The sequence below is a fragment of the Carcharhinus amblyrhynchos genome, unplaced genomic scaffold (assembly GCF_965287045.1).
Source record: "Carcharhinus amblyrhynchos unplaced genomic scaffold, sCarAmb.v2.hapA scaffold_53, whole genome shotgun sequence".
Lineage (NCBI taxonomy): Eukaryota > Metazoa > Chordata > Chondrichthyes > Carcharhiniformes > Carcharhinidae > Carcharhinus > Carcharhinus amblyrhynchos.
The window spans coordinates 13,557-32,930 of record NW_027649794.1 but is presented as its reverse complement, the minus strand read 5'-3'; the positions used below and the strand labels follow the sequence as shown (position 1 = coordinate 32,930).

At 47.2% G+C, this 19,374-nt stretch overlaps 1 protein-coding gene and 1 non-coding gene across 2 annotated transcripts in view; both read right to left on the bottom strand.

The window, feature by feature from the left end:
- cadm4 (cell adhesion molecule 4) overlaps nucleotides 1–19,374 on the bottom strand; it is a 75,889-nt gene that overhangs the window by 53,640 nt on the left and 2,875 nt on the right. Inside the window, exons 2-3 of the mRNA XM_080182375.1 lie at nucleotides 16,253–16,336; nucleotides 9,833–9,985 (exon numbers count right to left, since the gene is read on the bottom strand). Of these exons, the coding sequence (XP_080038501.1) occupies nucleotides 9,833–9,985; nucleotides 16,253–16,336 (237 nt within the window). The remainder of the gene's footprint in view (nucleotides 1–9,832; nucleotides 9,986–16,252; nucleotides 16,337–19,374) is intronic.
- On the bottom strand, nucleotides 14,592–14,664 carry trnal-cag (transfer RNA leucine (anticodon CAG)). The gene has a single exon. It is a non-coding gene; the product is annotated as a tRNA-Leu (tRNA).

Here is a 19,374-nt window from a genome sequence, read left to right as displayed (position 1 = left end):
TGAGTTTAAAGAAAACACTTAGCCAAAGGGATCCTATCAGATTTGAATTTGCGATTGTTGTCAACCTCAGGCCAATCTGAGTACAGGAATATTGATAGGTCAATAGGATTATAAAGAGGTACTCAACTGCCTTGAGTTCAGTTCCACCAGGGGTTCAGCCAGGAATTCAAGCAGAAGCAGGGTTGGATCATCTGAAGCAGTTAAGGGCAGTTAGATCAACTGGAGCAGTTGGTGCTTAACTCTGCCAGCTTCAGATGAATCTTAAGATAAATAACCCTCTAACCAACAAAAGGTATCAAATCCGATGGTGTTTACATATAGCGGACACCTACTGAAGAACTCTAAACTTCCGAACTATAAGACTTGGTTGTATGTAGTTTTTTTTAGAGTAACTAAGATTCTGTTATTACCGTTTTAATATTGAGCATTCCTCGTCTTTACTTGAATAGCATTTCAGTCGAACCATACTTTTAATTAAAATGTTACTGATTTAAAGTTCCTGATTGGTTCAATGAAATAATTTGTTAATTATTCACTTAAAGTGATTGTCAGGTCTTTATATTAATGAACCTATAAATGTAGGATAGGACAGTTAAACCATCCCAAATAATTGTACTAGATTATGACGTGAGGTAAAGTGGATTAACCTCTGTGTTGTAATGCCAGGGAGCCGAATGGCCTCTTCCTGTCTCCCTACTGTCTGTGTGACATCTGACCCTGAGGGAAGGTGGTGACAGGGAAAGAGACAGGTTTCGGATTTCTCACTTCCAGCAGGAAGCTAGCAATCGGAGCCAGTCATGGTGCATCACGAACCCTCTAACTAGATCACTTGCTGGTAATCACAGAATGGGTCATTATTCTCCTGCAGACAGGGTAATTACTAAACAATTTAAACTTCAGCCTGTCAAACAAGCCCAAACTGCAGCCTGTAGTAAAAGCTGGAAGCAATGAGTTCCAAACACCCTCATCAATACTAACCTGTACTTCAATCCTTGAGGATATTGTCAAATTTTCAAGTAGTGGATGTTTCTTTAACTGTCTCCTCTTTTCAGACACCCCTTAAAACCAGCCTCTATAACCTACCCTTCAATCCCTCTTTCTTCATTCATTTATGGGACATGGGCATCGCTGGCTGGCCAGCATTTATTACCCATCCCTAGCTGCCCATGGAAGGCAGTTGAGAGTCAACCATATTGCTGTGACTCTAGAGTCACATGTAGGCCAGACCAGGTAAAGACTGCAGATTTCCTTCCCTAAAGGAACCGAGATGGGTTTTTCCAACAATGGTTTCCATGATTATCAGTCGATTCTTAATTCAAGATTTTTTAAAATTAAATTCAAATTCCACCATCTACCCTGGCGAGATTTGAACCTGGGTCTCCAGAGCATTAGCTGAGGTTCAAGACTAATAGTTTAGCAACAATATCACTAGGCCATCACTTCCCCCGTCTTAACAAATCCTTACTTGGCTGTAAGTTGAAATGCATCAGGGTCAATCCTGAGAGGTTTATTACCCTTCAGCCTGCCCTCCCCACTGGAGGGTCTGGAACTCAGGGGAGAGGTGGCAGGGAGAGAGGGGCTGAGATGAGGAGAAATATCTTCACTCAGAGAGCCTGCTAATCTTTAGCACTCTCTCCCCTGCCAGGTGCTGAGTATATTCAAGGTTGATATTGACAGATTTATGAGCTCTCAGAAATAAGGCAGGAAAGTGGAATGAGGCTATGATATTATTGAATGTGGGCAGCAGACTCGAGGGGCTGAATAGCTCCTCTGCATCATTTTTCTTGTGTCCTTAATCGTTTGGGTATTGCTGAAAAGGAATCACATGCTCTCCAAACTTTTTATCACTCTCATTCGCAAGGATATAAAATCTCAAAGCGAACAAGGATTTATACTGCAGGAGAAGAGAGTTGCCAAGTGGGCTGTAATTGGCAGAGACGCTGCCACGCGGAATGCACCGGGGTGCAATTAACTGCCAAGCTTTTGTTTACATTCAAACCAAGCAAGTTGACTCTGAATGGTTAAGGCATGATCCTGGGGAATGTACCAGTAACTGGCTCCCCCCAAACTCTTGTTTCATTAAAAAAAGGTGCAACGTAAAGAAAGGTTTTTCTGCTTGCAAAGAACAGGGACCTGCATTGGGTGGGACGGTGGCACACTGGTTAGCACTGCTGCCTTACAGCGCCAGGGACCCGCTTTTGATTCCCGGGTCACTGTCTGTGTGGAGTTTGCATGTTCTTCCCGTGTCTGCGTGGGTTTCCTCTGGGTGCTCCAGTTTCCTCCCACAGTCCAAAAGATGCACTGTTAGGTGCATTGTCCGTGCTAAATTCTCCCTCCGTGTACCCGCACAGTCGCCGGAGTGTGGTGACTAGGGGACTTTCACAGTAATTTCATTGCAGTGTTAATGTAAGCCTACTTGCGACACTAATAAATAAATGTTAAAAACTTTAGCATTAGTTGCTTTTAGCACACAATAGTGAGTCATACTGCAAGTCCCGTGGATAATTTTAAATTAAGTGCAATTTTTGGTACAATCAGGAATGTTCGATAAGTGCTGCCCAACTGTTCTCCAAGATTGTAATTGTTCCTGTGAAGTAGCTTGGAATTGTCACTCTGTGAAAGGCGCTATATAAATTCACATTGACATGAGAACCTTGAATTTTGTCAGAATTCCCGGAAACGTGTTCTGTACAGAATATTCCCAAATTCAGCCTATGCTTCCTTCCACATCTCTCTCCTCTGACACTTCAACACCTGCCCCAGACTGACCCCAACCAATCACATTCCTGCCTCAGGATATTCCGGAACCTTCTGTAATGAGAATCGGATCCATTGCCTGTGTTACATCCACCGGCCTTCAGAGTTCAGCTTCCCAGGTCACCTCGTCATGTCCGCCCAAAATAGAAATACAGACAGAGGCAACATCTACAACTCCCTCTCACACACACACACACAGACATGCGCACACACACACACAGACATGCACACACACTCTCACACACACACAGACACACAGTCTCACACTCTCTCTCGCACACTCTCACATGCACACCCTCACACGCACACACCCTCACACGCACACACCCTCACACGCACACACCCTCACACGCACACACCCTCACATATACACGCTTTCTCACACACACACACTCTCTCACGCTTTCTTTCACACTCTCTTTCACGCTTTCTCTTTCTCTCTCACATGTACACAGTCTCTCTCTCACACACACTCAAACACACACACACACTCAAACACACTCTCACACACACGCACATACATACACATACAGATAGTGAAGGAGAAACAGACAGACAGTGAAAGAGAGAGGCAGAGAGAGAGAAAGAGGACACAGGAAGGGAGAAGGGAGACAGAGAGAGAGAGTTGGTGAGAGGGAGAGGACAGAGACAAAGAGAAAGAGAATAATTGGAGCACAGTGATAGAAAGAGGAATGGATGAAAACATTTAGATAAATGCGAGGCAGGTTTAAATATTTAATTAAGTCATACTTTGCTCAGTGATCTTTGCTGAATTATGAAGTGCAAATTAAATGATGCATGTGTGGAGTTTTCGATTAGCGTGAGTGAGAGGCTCAAGGGTTATAACTGGTACATTCCAAATATATTTATTTATTAATAAACCCAATTATAAGTGGAGTGTCTGGGTGAGAGAGCGAGTGTGTGTCTCTATAATGTGCTGTCAGCCAGTAATTGGGGCCAAGGTGATGGTGAAGCTAATGGAAGATTAGAGTGGATTGGTGCCCCTTTCACAGAGTGAGAGAGATAAACAGAGTGGCAGGAAAACCATGAAGGGCCTTGCATTGTTCCCATGGGGTTACAGGCCAGTGCTGAGGGAGGGCCACACTGTCAGAGGGTCAGTGCTGAGGGAGGGCCACACTGTCAGAGGGTCAGTACTGAGGGAGTGCCGCACTGTCAGAGGGTCAGTGCTGAGGGAGTGCCGCACTGTCAGAGGGTCAGTGCTGAGGGAGGGCCACACTGTCAGAGGGTCAGTACTGAGGGAGTGCCGCACTGTCAGAGGGTCAGTGCTGAGGGAGTGCCGCACTGTCAGAGGGCCAGTGCTGAGGGAGGGCCACACTGTCAGAGGGTCAGTGCTGAGGGAGTGCCGCACTGTCAGAGGGTCAGTGCTGAGGGAGGGCCACACTGTCAGAGGGTCAGTACTGAGGGAGTGCCGCACTGTCAGAGGGTCAGTGCTGAGGGAGGGCCACACTGTCAGAGAGTCAGTGCTGAGGGAGTGCCGCACTGTCAGAGGGTCAGTACTGAGGGAGTGCCACACTGTCAGAGGGTCAGTACTGAGGGAGTGCCGCACTGTCAGAGGGTCAGTACTGACGGAGTGCCGCACTGTCAGAGGGTCAGTGCTGAGGGAGTGCCACACTGTCAGAGGGTCAGTACTGAGGGAGTGCTGCATTGTCAGAAGGTCAGTGCTGAGGGAGTGCTGCACTGTCAGAGGGTCAGTGCTGAGGGAGTGCTGCACTGTCAGAGGGTCAGTGCTGAGGGAGTGCCGCACTGTCAGAGGGTCAGTACTGAGGGAGTGCCGCACTGTCAGAGGGTCAGTACTGAGGGAGTGCCGCACTGTCAGAGGGTCAGTACTGAGGGAGTGCCGCACTGTCAGAGGGTCAGTGCTGAGGGAGTGCTGCACTGTCAGAGGGTCAGCGCTGAGGGAGTGCTGCACTGTCAGAGGGTCAGCACTGAGGGAGTGCCGCACTGTCAGAGGGTCAGTGCTGAGGGAGTGCCGCACTGTCAGAGGGTCAGTACTGAGGGAGTGCCGCACTGTCAGAGGGTCAGTGCTGAGGGAGTGCCGCACTGTCAGAGGGTCAGTACTGAGGGAGTGCCGCACTGTCAGAGGGTCAGTGCTGAGGGAGTGCCGCACTGTCTTTCAGGATGAGACTTTAAATTTAGGCCCTGTCTGCCCTCTTGGGTTGGATGTGAAAGATCCCACGGAGTCACTATTTGGAAGAAGGGCGGAGGTGGGGTAGGGGGAGGGGACTCTCCCCAGTATCCTGGGGCAATATTTATCCCTCAACTAACATCACTGAAGAAACAACTGTTGATCTGGGTCATCGTCACATTGCTGTGTGTGGGATCTTACTATGCGCAGATTTTTCAGAGCATGAGCACATTTGAAATGGGAACAGGAGTAGGCCATTCGGCCCCTCGAACCTGCTCCGCCATTCAATAGGATGATCTGACATTCCTCACGTCCACTTTCCTGCCCTTTCCCTATCATCCTGGTTTTCCATACTGATCAGAAATCTATCTATCTGAGTCTGAAATATACACAAGGACTCTGTCCCCACAGCTCTCCGTGGCAACAAGTTCCAAAGGCTCACAACTCTTTGGGAGAAGAAATTTCTCCTAATCTGTCTTAAATCAGTCCTTCTTTATTCTGAGACTATTCCCTCTGGTCCCAGACTCTCCCCTGAGGGGAAACATCCTCTCAGTATTTACCCTGTCAAACCCCTTAGCAATCCGAGATGTTTCAATGAGATCACCTTCCATTCTTCTAAATTCCAGTGGGTAGAGTCGCAACCTGTTTCCCCTTTGCTTCATAAAACAATCCTTCCATAGCAGGGATCACCCCAGTGAACCTTCTCTGAAAGGTCTCCAATCTTTCCTTAAATAAGGGGACCACAACTGCTCTCAGTGCTCCAGATGTGGTCTCACCAATACCTTGTACGGCTGCAGCAAGACTTCCCGACTCTGATATCCAACCCCTTTGAAATAAGGGCCAACATTCCCTTCGCCTTTTTATGATGTTCCCTACTTTTTAACAATGATTTCACCTCAACAATCCCATCATTGAGCGGGGGAAGCATCCTGAGGAGGTGGTGTGTGCTCAGACAGATGAGTTTATATTGTTCTCCAAACATGCCAAATTGGCAATTCAGAATTTGCTTTAGAAGTAGACATTGAAACGGAAAATTTGAATTTGTCATTTCCTCTGATTCTCCATCCTGCTGCCATTGGAATAGTTTCTCCCTCTCCACTCCCTCGCAATGTCGAACCCCTTGATCAAATCTCCCTCTCCACCCTCTCTTCCCCAGGGGAAAACAGTCTCAGATTCTCCAATTGATCCACATCATTGAACTTCCTCATCACCAGAACATAGAAACTAGAAGCAGGAGTAGGCCATTTGGCCCTTCGAGCCTACTCCACCAATCATTATGATCATGGCTGATCATCTAATATCTTTATTCCCCGCTTCCCCTCACATCCTTTGATCCCTTTACCCCAAGAACTACATCTTTGTGAAATCACACAATGTTTTGGCCTCAGCTACTTTCTGTGGCAGTGAATTCCACACATTCACCACCCCCTGGGTGAAGACATTTCTCCTCACCTCAGTCCTAAAAGGTTTACCCCTTATCATGTACCAACCGACTCAAGAACAATTCCTTCCCTGCTGCCATCAGACTTTTGAATGGACCTATCTCACACTAAATTGATCTTTCTCTACACCCTAGCTATGACTGGAACTACATTCTGCACCGTCTCTTTTCCTTCTCTATCAACGGTATGCTTTCTCTTATAGCGTGCAAGAAACAATATTTTTCACTGTATCCCAATACATGTAACAATAATAAATCAAATCAAAATCAAACTACGACCCCTAGTTCTGGACTCCCCCACCATCAGGAACATTCTTTCTGAATCCACCCTGTCTAACCCTGTTAGAATTTTCTCAGTTTCTATCAGATCCCTTCTCACTCTTCTAAACTCCAGTGAATATAATCCTAACTGACTTAATCTCTACTCATATGACAGAGCTGCCATCCCAGGAATCAGCCTGTTAAACCGTCACTGTACTCTCCCTATAGCAAGGACGTCCTTCCTCAGATGAGGAGACCAAAACTGCACACAATACTCCAGCTGTGGCCTCACCAACGCTCTGTACAATTGCAGCAAAATATCCCTATCCCTATACTCAAATTCCCTCGCTATGAAGGCTAACATACCATTTGTCTTTAGATTACATTTACATTAAAGAAGAGGTTTTACAGGATGTTGCCTTGTCTGGAGGGTAATAATTATGAGGAGAGGTTGGATAAACTCAGTTTGTTCTCTCTGGAAAGGCAGCAGTTGAGGGGTGACCTGATAGATGTCTACAGGATAATGAGTGGCATGGACAGAGTGGACAGTCAGATGCACTTCCTTGGGTAGAAAAGGGGACTCGGGGACATAGTGAAAAGTTTAGAGGAGATGTGCGAGGCAAGTTGTTTTTACACCGAGGGCGGTGACTGTCTGGAATGCGCTTCCCAGGGAAGCGGTGGGAGCAGATATGATCATGGCATTTAAGGGGCATCTAGACGAACAGGTGAATAGGGTGGGAATGGAAGGATACGGACTCTAAGTGCATATGGTTTTATTTCGGCAAGCACCACAGTCAGCGCAGGCTTGGAGGGCCAAAGGGCCTGTTCCTGTTCTTTGCCTTCTTTACTGCCTGCTGTACCTGTGCGTTTACTTTCAGTGACCGATGCACGAGGCCACCAGGGTCTCACTGAGTATCCATCTCTCTCAATTTACACCCATTCAAGTAATAATCTGCCTTCCTATTATTGCTGCCAAAGTGGATAAGCTCACATTTATTCACATTTATACTGCATCTGACATGCCATTCTTGTCAATCTTTCTCTGCATTCTCTCTCTAATGCCTCCACATCCTTCCTATAGAGCCAGAGCTGGACACAATACTCCAATTGAGGCTGAACTGGTGTTTTGCAAATGTTCAGCAGAACTTGCTTGCTTTTTCAGCTTGAACTCTGACCCTCTCAGCAATCCAATATGTTTTAATCAGATCACCTCTCATTCTTCCAATGAATAGAGTCACAACCTGTTTACCCTTTGCTTCATCAGACAATCCCTCCAAACCGGGGATCAGCCTGGTGAATCTTCTGTGAACGGCCCCCAAGCGTTCCTTAAACAAGGGGACACAAACAGCTCACACTGCTCCAGATGTGGTCTCACCAGCACCTTGGACAGGGGTCCCTGACGGAGCCTCTCTCTGGTTGGTGAGGCTGTTAATCTGATGTTCCTCACTGTGTGACTGCTCATATTGCCGCTGGTTCTGCTGAGTTGAGATTCGCATTCCAAGCTGTAATCTCTACCGTGCACCAGCACAAGCTAATTACTGTTAAACCAATCTTTGCCCTTCCTGAAGTCGAACGTTGACACTTCACGCCTGGAGCATCACACATCTCTGATCCGCTGTCAATGTTAATACACTGCCCAGCTGCTCACTCACCTGCCTGCCAGAACTTAACCCTCACCCATCCCCAGCAATGCTCCACCTTCAGATTCTCACCATGTGTTCAAATCCGTCTTCACCCCCTTTCCTATCTCTGTAACCTCCTCCAGAACCACAACCCTCCCTATCTCTGTAACCTCCTCCAGCACCACAACCCTCCCTATCTCTGTAACCTCCTCCAGCACCACAATCCTCCCTATCTCTGTAACCTCCTCCATTCCCTATACCCCTCCCTATCTCTGTAACCTCCTCCAGCACCACAACCCTCCCTATCTCTGTAACCTCCTCCATTCCCTACACCCCTCCCTATCTCTGTAACCTCCTCCAGCCCCTACACCCCTCCCTATCTCTGTAACCTCCTCCAGCACCACAACCCTCCCTATCTCTGTAACCTCCTCCAGCACCACAACCCTCCCTATCTCTGTAACCTCCTCCAGCACCACAACCCTCCCTATCTCTGTAATCTCCTCCAGCCCCTATACCCCTCCCTATCTCTGTAACCTCCTCCATTCCCTACACCCCTCCCTATCTCTGTAACCTCCTCCAGCCCCTATACCCCTCCCTATCTCTGTAACCTCCTCCAACCCCTACAACCCTCCCTATCACATTTGAAATAAAGCTGTTCCGCTGTGTTTTTTTTAATCTCGGAGCTATGTAGAGATGACACTGGCCTCTACGTGTGTAGCAGGTTTAATTGGCAGTACTTTCAAATGTCTGCTCCAAGCTCCACCCCTGCCTTCCAGATCTTTCTATACCTTTGTTTCTCAATCCACACCTGGACCTAACAAGCCGAACACGGAGAGAATCAACCGTTGATGGACTCACATAATCAAACCCAGAATGACTGAACTCTGCAGTCAGCTTTGCCGATCCGTCTCCCTTGATGAATTATTGGGAAAAGCTAAAATTCTTTGTCAGACTCCTGTCACGCACACTGCCTGAGGTGATTCCCTCCGGAAGGACCAGATTTTGCAGCAAACAAAACATAGGAACTTACTACATGTGAGATAACTCTCTCTCTGCCCACCTGCTCTGTTGTTTCCTGCTGCTGGTACACGTCCCTCACATTTCAGGGTCAAAGTTGAATCAATTTGACATGACTCGTGTTTGGCGCAATTTTAACAGTAACCTGATTGGACCATGGCACGTTACACCCCAAAGCCACCTAGTAATGAATAACTTTCACCATCTCATTAATTCCACCCCCTTCTGAGTAACAAGAAAGTCAAGGTCAAGCAGGCTGAATGGGGCCTCCTCCTGGTCCTGTGTAACAGGGGGCTGAATGGGGCCTCCTCCTGTTCCTGTGTAACAGGGGGCTGAATGGGGCCTCCTCCTGTTCCTGTGTAACAGGCTCGAGGGGGGCTGAATGGGGCCTCCTCCTGTTCCTATGTAACAGGCTCGAGGGGCTGAATGGGGCCTCCTCCTGTTCCTGTGTAACAGGCTCGAGGGGCTGAATGGAGCCTCCTCCTGTTCCTGTGTAACAGGCTCGAGGGGCTGAATGGGGCCTCCTCCTGTTCCTGGGTTTATCTAACTCGGGTATCTCGAACTCCACAATCGGGAAAGGCCACTTACCTAGTACTGTTACCACGGCAACCTGGTGATGGGTGTCCTCCGAGTACAGCTGACAGTAGTAGCCACCCTCATCCTGCACCCGAATATCGGACAGGGAAATACGTACTTGCTTGTGAGTGAAGGAGACAAGTTGGAAGCGTTCATCTTTGAGAGCTGAAACATAGGGGGAAAAAAAGAGAAAAACATCTGAGCTTGCACCCAATTGGAAAGCAGCACTGTCGTAGGTTGGCGAGCAGCGCTCTATGCTGCCCTCTGTGCTGGAGGGGTGTAAGTACAGTCAGTTCAAAGATGGCTGCCAATTTCAGCTTGAGCTGGCCTGACTCAACGCAATGCAGAATACCGTGCGCCAGACGACTATGGTTAACTGTATTCCTGGAAATCCCATCGCAAGGTGTACCCCACCCATCCCCCAATCCTATCACTCACACCCCAACCCGAACCCCATACACTTCAGCCATTAGTCGATCAACACTTCCATCCTTGTGACTATATCTTTAAGAATTGTATTTATTTCTCTGCAGGATGTTTTGTCGGCACCGTGTTGTCTGCAACTGGTGTCCTTAGTGTTACTGCGGCAGTGTAATTGATACCATGTTGATTTTAATCTGAACTAATGTAGTGTCCTGTGGTTTTAGTGATCCCCTGGGATTGCTGAGGCTAAGGGATGTTTAACTGGGGGGAGGGGGGTAGATGATTGACAGGTCCTGTCGTGTGACTAGGGATAGCTTTTTTTCTCCCAGAGTGTTTCAGTTTTTAGTTTGGTTTTCAGAAGCAGCTTGAGGCTAAGAGAGAGAGCAATGTTTCTTTCCCCTCTCTGGAGTTTGACTGACCGTTCTCTGTGGCTGTTTTTGCAAGCCGCCAGAGATTAAGTCGACCTCTCTGACCTTTGGCTGCTTTGTGGAAATCCTTCTCTTCAAACAACTGGCGGGGAGAGGACCTGTGTCAGTACAGACTTGATGGGCTGAAGCGCCTGTTTCTGTGCTGTAGTGTTCTTTTATCTTTTTAAGTATTGCTGCAATTGTATCGGGATTTGGTGAGACCACAACTGGAGCATTGTGCCCAGTTTTGGACACCTTATTTGAGGAAGGGTGTCAGAGGCAGTTCAGAGGAGGTTCACCAGATTGATTCCGGGGGATGAAAGGGTTGACGTACGAGGAGACATTAAACAGTTTGGGCTGACACTCTCTGGAGTTCAGCAGGACGAAGGGGGATCTGATCGAGGTATATAGAATACTAAAAGGAATTGATAAAGTAACAATAGACAAAATGTTTCCCCTAAAGGGGCAATCGAGAGGTCACAGGGATAGGTTGTGAGGCGGTAGATTTAAAACTAAGATGAGGTGGAACTATTTCTCACAGAGGGGGGTGAATTTGTGGAACTCGCTGTCCCATAGAGCAATGGAGTCTGAATCATTGGATGGTTTCAAGAAGGAGATAGATATATTTCTGATACAAAAAAGAAACAGAGTAAAGGGATATGGTGGGGAGGTGGATTTGAGACCAGGGAGAGATCAGTAATGATCTGATTGAATTGCGGAGCAGGCTCGGAGGGCTGATTGGTCTACTTCTGCTCCTAATTCCCATGTTCCTCTGTTCCTATTTCTGTCCATGGATGTTACAAAGCTGAGGAGCCAGCGTCACACGGGCAGACTAGTTTCTGTGTCAGTCTGGAGAAGGGTGTGTGTCTGTGGGATGGTGTTTAACTTGGAACAACAGAGAGAGCTAGCTGTCAGAGTTATACTGTGTCATGTTCAAGTCTTATAGTTGATAAAAGTTAGACTAATTCTTTTTGTATTCTAATTGTGTTCTTAAATAAACTTTGTTTTATAAAAGCTCCCTAGTGGGTCACTGGAATCATACCTGGAGTGAAACATCTTATGCTTACCCTAATGCCAAAATCAAGTATATAACTTCAACTAACTTCACAAAATATCTTGTAGTTTCTAGCCTGGGTCTTTACACGTGAGTCACTACCTCTCTACACCAATTGGAAAGCAAAAATAATTCTCTGCCATCCCAGGCCACTGCAATCCATAGACGGCACTTGAGGGGAGAGTCAGGAAGTTAGTTACTCACCGCAGGATTCCCAACTTGGAACGCGCTTCCTAATAGCACTGTGGATGGACCTCAGGGACTGCAGCGGGTTCAAGATGGCGACTCACCCACCACCTCCTGGAGCAGCAATTAGGGATGGGCAATAAGAGGAAAGGACCACGTGATATAGGAGCAGAATTAGGTCGTTCAGCCCATCGAGTCTGCTCTGCCATTCAATCATGATGTGGCGATGCCGGCATTGGACTGGGGGTGGATACAGTAAGAAGTCTCATAACACCAGGTTAAAGTCCAACGCGTTTATTTGGAATCACGAGCTTTCAGAGTGCTGCTCCTTCATCAGGTGAGTGCTGCTGGTGAAGGCACTCATCTTCAGATGAAGGAGTAGTGCTCTGAAAGCTTGTGTTACCAAATAAACCTGTTGGACTTTAACCTGGTGTTGTGAGACTTCTTACTGGGCCCATTTAATCATGGTTGATATGATTCTCATCCCCATTCTCCCTGTAACCCTTGACCCCCACATTGATCAAGAACAGAGCTATCTCTGTCTTGAAGTCACTCAGCGACCTGGTCTCCACAGCCCTCTGCGGCAAAGAGTTCCACAGATTCACCACCCTCTAGCTGAAGAAATTCCTCCCTATCTCAGTTTTAAAGGATTGTCTCTTCACTCTGAGGCTATGCCCTTGAGTTCCAGTCTCTCCCACTAGTGGAAACATCCTCTCCACATCCACTCTCTCCAGACCTCTCAGTATTCTGTAAGTTTCAATTAGATTCCCCACCCCCAACCCCTACCCCGATCCTTCTAAACTCCATTGAGTACAGACAAGGAGTCCTCATCCGTTCCTCATATGACAAATCCTTCCAAGGATCGCTCTTGTGAATTTCTTCTGGACCCTTTCCAAGGCCAGCACATCCTTCCTCAGCTGTGAGGCCCAAAACTGCTCACAATATTCAAAACGGAGTCTGAGCCTCAGCAGTACATTCCTGCTCTTGTATTCTAGCCCTCTCGACATGAATGCTAACATTGCATTTGCCTTCCTAGCTGCCAACTGAACCTGCACATTAACCTTAAGAGAATCTTGAACAGGATTCCCAAGTCCCTTTGTGTTTCTGATTTCCTAAGCATTTCCCCATTTAGAAATTAGTCTATGCCTCCGTTCCTCCTTCCAAAGTGCAGAACCTTTTCCACATTGTACTCCGCCTGCCATTTCTCTGCCCACTCTCCGAACCTGTCCAACTCCTTCTGCAGTCATTCAACAAATGCCTCAACCTGCGATACCCACACCCCATCACTGAATTGATAAAAACATTCCCTTACTCAGAATTGAAGTGATTCTGACTCATTAACAATGTTTCAGGTCATGTTAGGGTTAAATACAATAATATCCCCTATCAGTTTCCACTGCCAGTCATAGCAGGAAATAATGTTTTCCTGGTGGGAAGGGATCTTTTGAAATGCATGCTTGCTATGTGGGCATCGCTGGTTGGGTCCAGTGTTTATGCCCATCCCTAATTGCCTCTTGAGAAGGTGCTGGATGAGCCGCCATCTTGAACCTGCTGTCCCTGAGGTGTAGGTACACCTACCATGCTGTTAGGGAGGGAGTCCCAGGATTTAGACCCAGCGACAGTGAAGGAACGGCTGATATATTTCCAAGTCGGGATGGTGAGTGACTCGGAGGTGAACCTCCAGGTGGGGGTGTTCCCAGGTATCTGCTGCCCTTGTCCTTCTAGATGGTAGAGGTGGTGGGTTTGGAAGGTGCTGCCTAAGGAGCCTTGGTGAGATGCTGCAGTGCATCTTGTAGATGGTACACACGGCCGTCACTGTGCATCGGGGGTGGAGGGAGTGAATGTTTGTGGATGGTGTGCCAATTCAGTGGGGCTGCTTTGTCCTGGATGGTGTGGAGCTTCTCGAGTGTTGTTGGAGCTGCACCCATCCAGGCAAGTGGAGAGTATTCCATCACACTCCTGATTTTTTTTTATTCATTCGTGGGACATGGGTGTCACTGGCTGGCCAGCATTTATTGCCCATCCCTAGTTGCCCAAGGGGCAGTTGAGAGTCAACAACATTGCTGTGGCTCTGGAGTCACATGTAGGCCAGACCGGATAAGGATGGCAGATTTCCTTCCCTAAAGGACATTAGTGAACCAGATGGGATTTTCTGACAATGGTTTCACGGTCATCAGTAGATTCTTAATTCCAGATATTTTTTATTGAATTCAAATTCCACCATCTGCCATGGTGGGATTCAAACCCAGGTTCCTAGAACATTAGCTGAGTTTCTGGATTAATAGTCTAGCGATAATACCACTGTGCCATTGCCTCCCCTGTGTCCTTGTCGATGGTGGATAAGCTTTTGGGGAGTCAGAAGGTGAGTTACTCGCTGCAGGATTCCCAGCCTCTGACCTGCTTTGAAGCCACTGTGTTTAAAGTTTATATATTAGTCACATATAAAGCTTACATTAACACTGCATTGAAGTTATTGTGAAATTCCCCTAGTCTCCACAGTCTGGTGCCTGTTCGGGTTAATGCACCTAACCAGCACGTCTTTCAGAATGTGGGAGGAAAATCGAGCACCCCAAGAAAACCCATGCAGACACGGGGAGAATGTGCAAACTCCACACAGGCAGTGACCCAAGCCAGGAATCGAACCCAGGTTCCTGGTGCTGTAAGGCAGCAGTGCTAATCACTGTGCCACCCTAAACAATGATGCCCAGCGTGGGGCTCAAACTCACAACCCTGAGATTCTGAGTCTCATGCTGTACTGACTGAGCCAGCCAGGCACATGGCTGGGTCCAGATCAGCTTCTGTGTTAAGATGTTATTGTTAAACTGGGCCCATTCATTTCCATTCAGGCTCAGTCAGAGTCCGTCTGTCACTGAGACAGTGCTGAGTGAGCACAAAGTGGTCTTTTGAGCGAGGCAGGGTAATAAATGATAATGTGAACATTACGATATTAAACATCATCCATCAGCGGATCAAGCTACCTTGTGACGACCAATTCATTTACAGGCAATTTCTTTATAGACACAAAAGACACGCCAGTTTCTGTCAGAGAAATTACTGAAGGAACTGACACGGGTGTGGTACACAGTAAAGTGCTCAATTTAGTCATGAGTGGTTGGTCTGAAGTCTGCAGTAATGAAAAACTACAGAGTTCCATACAAGCAGAAATGAAGTGAGCAAGAGATAAAGGCGGCAGTTCTCCTTGTCGGTCTTTACTTATCTGGACAGGATCCGGAGCGGGACTGTCTGAGGGATCTGTGTCACTCAGGGTGACGGGACAGAACCTGTGATATTCTGGTTTACTGATCCCAGCCTGGTACAGTTCTCTTCCACACTCTCTCCAACGTACTCAAATCCTTCCCATTGTGTGGCGCCCAGAACTGTACGCAACATTCCAGCTGAGGTCTAACTAGTGCCTTGCATAAGTTCAGCATAAACCCTTTGCTCTTGTACTCTGTGGCCCTATTAATAAAGCTCAGGATAATATCTGCTTCATTTAACATATAAAAAAAAAATCCCATTGCCTCTCAAGATGGAAATGAGCCTGAGATTAATCTCTAACACCACATCCCAGAGCCTTGTAGAAAACGCTCTCTCTGAAACAAGTATCAATCATTGATTCCGTCGACACTTCCCGCTACTTCGGAAACACAGCCAGCATAATTAAGGACCCCACGCACCCCGGACATTCTCTCTTCCACCTTCTATCGGGAAAAAGATACAGAAGTCTGAGATCATGTACCAACCAACTCAAGAACAGCTTCTTCCCTGCTGCTGTCAGACTTTTAAATGGACCTACCTCGCATTAAGTTGATCTTTGTCTACACCCTAGCTATGACTGTAACACTAAATTCTGCACCCTCTCCTTTCCTTCTCTATGTAAGGTGTGCTTTGTCTGTATAGTGGGCAAGAAACAACACTTTTCACTATACTAATACATGTGACAATAATAAATCAAATCAAAATGACCAAAGTTTACTGAAAGCCCTGAAATATTTAAATAAGAGGCCTCTGGGGTACTGATGAGTAAATATTGCCGAGTGAATTACAATATGGTCTAAACCCACAAATTGGAGATTGAAATCCTTGAGTGAAGATCTACTTACCGCAAATAAACTTTCTCATTTCTGCTTCTTTTCTAATTTAAAATCTTAATCCTTAATCTCAGAGGCCGGGTGGGGATGTGGGAGAGATGGCCAAAACATTGCCGGATGTGTCTGGGCCATGACAGACCATCCAGTCGGTGATCCTCTTGTCCCAAAAAACCGCAGGAATGGATGCCATGCCGATTTGTGTGAAACGGGAGAGGGAAAAGGAACTTCTTTCTAGCAAGTCAGTCAACCTTTGCTCAGTAACACAATGTACCAAAGTACAGGGGTCTGGAGAAGGTGGCCAGCAAGCTCTGGGTTCCCAGACGTGCTGGTGTCAGGTACTGGTCTGTAACGGATTCTAGGAAGGTTTGAATTATTTTAGAAATTGTCGTCAGCGCCATATCACACAATTCAAATGGCACTGCAGTATGAAATATACCGATTGTGATAAAGTTCATTCTAGCAGTTCGTGCTGGGTGGCAGATCAACCTGGGTGTGTACGTACCTTGGTCATAAAATCCCTACAGTGCAGAAGGGGGCCATTCAGCCCATCAAGCCTGCCCCAACAACAATCCCCATCCAGGCCCTATCCCCATAACTCTATGCATTAACCCTAGCTAATCCCTCTTACACTAAGGGGAAATTTAGTATGGCCAATCCACCCCACCCACACATCTCTGGACTGTGGGAGGAAACCTATACAGACAAGGGGAGAATGTGCAAACTCCACACAGCCAGTGACCTAAGCCAAGAATCGAACCTGGGTCCCTAGTGCTGTGAGGCAGCAGCATAAACCACTGTGCCACCATGCCGTCCATTAATTTGATTTATTAATGTCACATATTTTGGGATACAGTGAAAAGGATTGTTTCTTGCGCGCTATACAGACAAAGCACACCACACATAGAGAAGGAAAGCAGAGAGTGCAGAAGGTAGTGTTACAGTCACAGCTAAGGTGTAGATGAAGATCAACTTAATGCGAGGTAGGTACATTCAAAAGTCTGACAGCAGCAGGGAAGAAGTTGTTCTTGAGTCGGTTGGTGCATGTACTCAGACTTTCGTATCTTTTTCCTGACGGAAGAAGGTGGAAGAGAGAATGTCCGGGGTATATGGGGTCCTTAATTATGCTGGCTGCTTTTCCGAGGCAGCGGGAAGTGTAGACAGAGTCATTGGATGCGAGGCTGGTTCCTGTGATGGACTGGGCTTCATTCATGACTTTTTGTAGTTCCTTGCGGTCTTGGGCAGAGCAGGAGCCGTACCGAGCTGTGATACAACCAGGAAGGATGCTTTCTATGGTGCATTTGTAGACATTGGAGAGAGTTGTAGCTGACATGCCAAATTTCCTTAGTCTTCTGAGAAAGTAGAGGCATTGGTGGGTTTTCTTATCCATAGTGACGGCATGGGGGGACCAGGACAGGTTGTTGGTGATCTGGACACTTAGAGACTTGAAGCTCTCGATCATTTCTACTTCATTTTGGTGGGACAGGTGGAGACAGCAATTAATAAAGCAGACAGTATCCTGGGTTTTACTGATAGGGACACAGAGTTCAAGAGCAAGGTGGGTAAACTGAAACTTACACAAAACAGTAGTGAGAACTCAGCTGGAGTATGGTGTACCGTTCTGGGCACCACGCTATAGGAGGGATGAGAGCAATTGGAGAGAGCGCAGAAGAGGTTTGCAAGAATGTTTTCACAGATGAGAAACTTCAGTTATGAGGATGGATTGGAGAGATTGGGGCTGTTCTCCTTGGAGAGGAGAAGGCTGAAAGAAGATGTGATCGAGATGTTCAAAATCATGAGGGAGCTGGACAGAATAGATGCGGAGAAACTGCTCCCACTCCGAAAAGGATCGAGAATGAGAGGGACACAGACTGAAAGTGATTTGCAAAACAAGCAAATGTGAGGTGAGAGAAATATTTCTCACCCAGCGAGTGGTTGGATTCTGGAACGTTCTGCTGGGCAGTGTAGTGGAGGTAGGTTCAATCGAGAGGGCGTTAGATGACGATTTGAGTAGAAACAATGTGCGGAGTCGGGGGAAACGGTAAGGGAAATGGCACCAAGTCACAATGCTCATTAGGAGAGTCAGTGCAGACAGGATGGGCTGAATGGCCTCCTTCTGTTCTGTAACAATTCTATGATGGGCTAAGCAGTAACTTCCACCCTCCACGGCACAGGCTAGACAATCTCCTCATCCCTTACAGACCAGCCTCCTAATCTACAACTCACTGCTCACCCTGGGAAGTACGTTCAAGAAAGTTCCTCGAACAAGCCCGACACTGATAGTAAAAAAGCAATTGGACAGCAGGAATGAAACTTAGGGAGGTCAGTGCTGGCCAGAGGGCCACGAAGAGAGGGCTCCGAGATCAGGAGGAATATGTGATTGGAGTTACCTAGAAACTAGAAGCAGGAGTAGGCCATTTGGCCCTTCGAGTCTGCTCTGCCATTCATTATGATCAAGGATCATTGAATTCAATATCCTGATCCCCCCTTTTCCCCCCATATCTCTTGGTCCTTTTAGTCCCAAGAGCTATATCTAATTTCTTGAAATCACACAACATTTTGGCCTCATCTACTTTCTGTGGGAGTGAATTCCACACATTCACCACCCTCTGGGTGAAGAAATTTCTCCTCAGCTCAGTTCTACAAACTTTACCCCTTATCCTGAAACTACGACCCCTAGTTCTGGGCTCACCCACCATCGAGAACATCTATGCTGTCTAACCTTGTTAGAATTTTATAAGTTTCTACGAGACCCCCTCTCTAAACTCCAGTGAATATAATCCTAACCGACTTAGTCCAACCTTTGGAGAGACAACTCTAGTGGAAAGTAGAGAGTCATCCCATCGGTGTCCTGGGTGTTGGTCACTCGAGAGAGGAAATTGGACACCAGCAGAACCTGAAAAACCCTCCAGAGTGCAAATTCCTCCGTCAACCCAAATAGAAAGTGAGAAAGGAAGGGAAAATGTGTCCTGATCACAGATTCCACCACTACAGCAAGCGCCATACTGTCATCTTTCAGACGAAACAGCCGAGGCCTGTTTGGCCACATCCACCATTTGGAGGAGGAGCTGGGGTTGGAGGGGGGAGGGGAGGGTTGTTCCTTTTGATGTCCCGGGTCCAACAATCCCTCAGCCCACAACACATTGGTTAGAAAAAGAGAGATTTTCGGGTCATTGTCAGGTGGCCGGGAGCTGTGCCCAAACTGACTGATACTTTTCCAACAATTCGCTTCAAAAAATTAAGTGGAATTCACCAGCGGCAAGTCAGGGATGCGCCGAGCTTGTGAAAGCCGCCACTGCAATGCGAGTCCCTCATTCCGATCTCCGGCTGCAGTGAAGTCGATTGATGGCCAGGTTGCTGTGGCAACGTGAGGGATGTGGGCCTAGCAGCTAAATG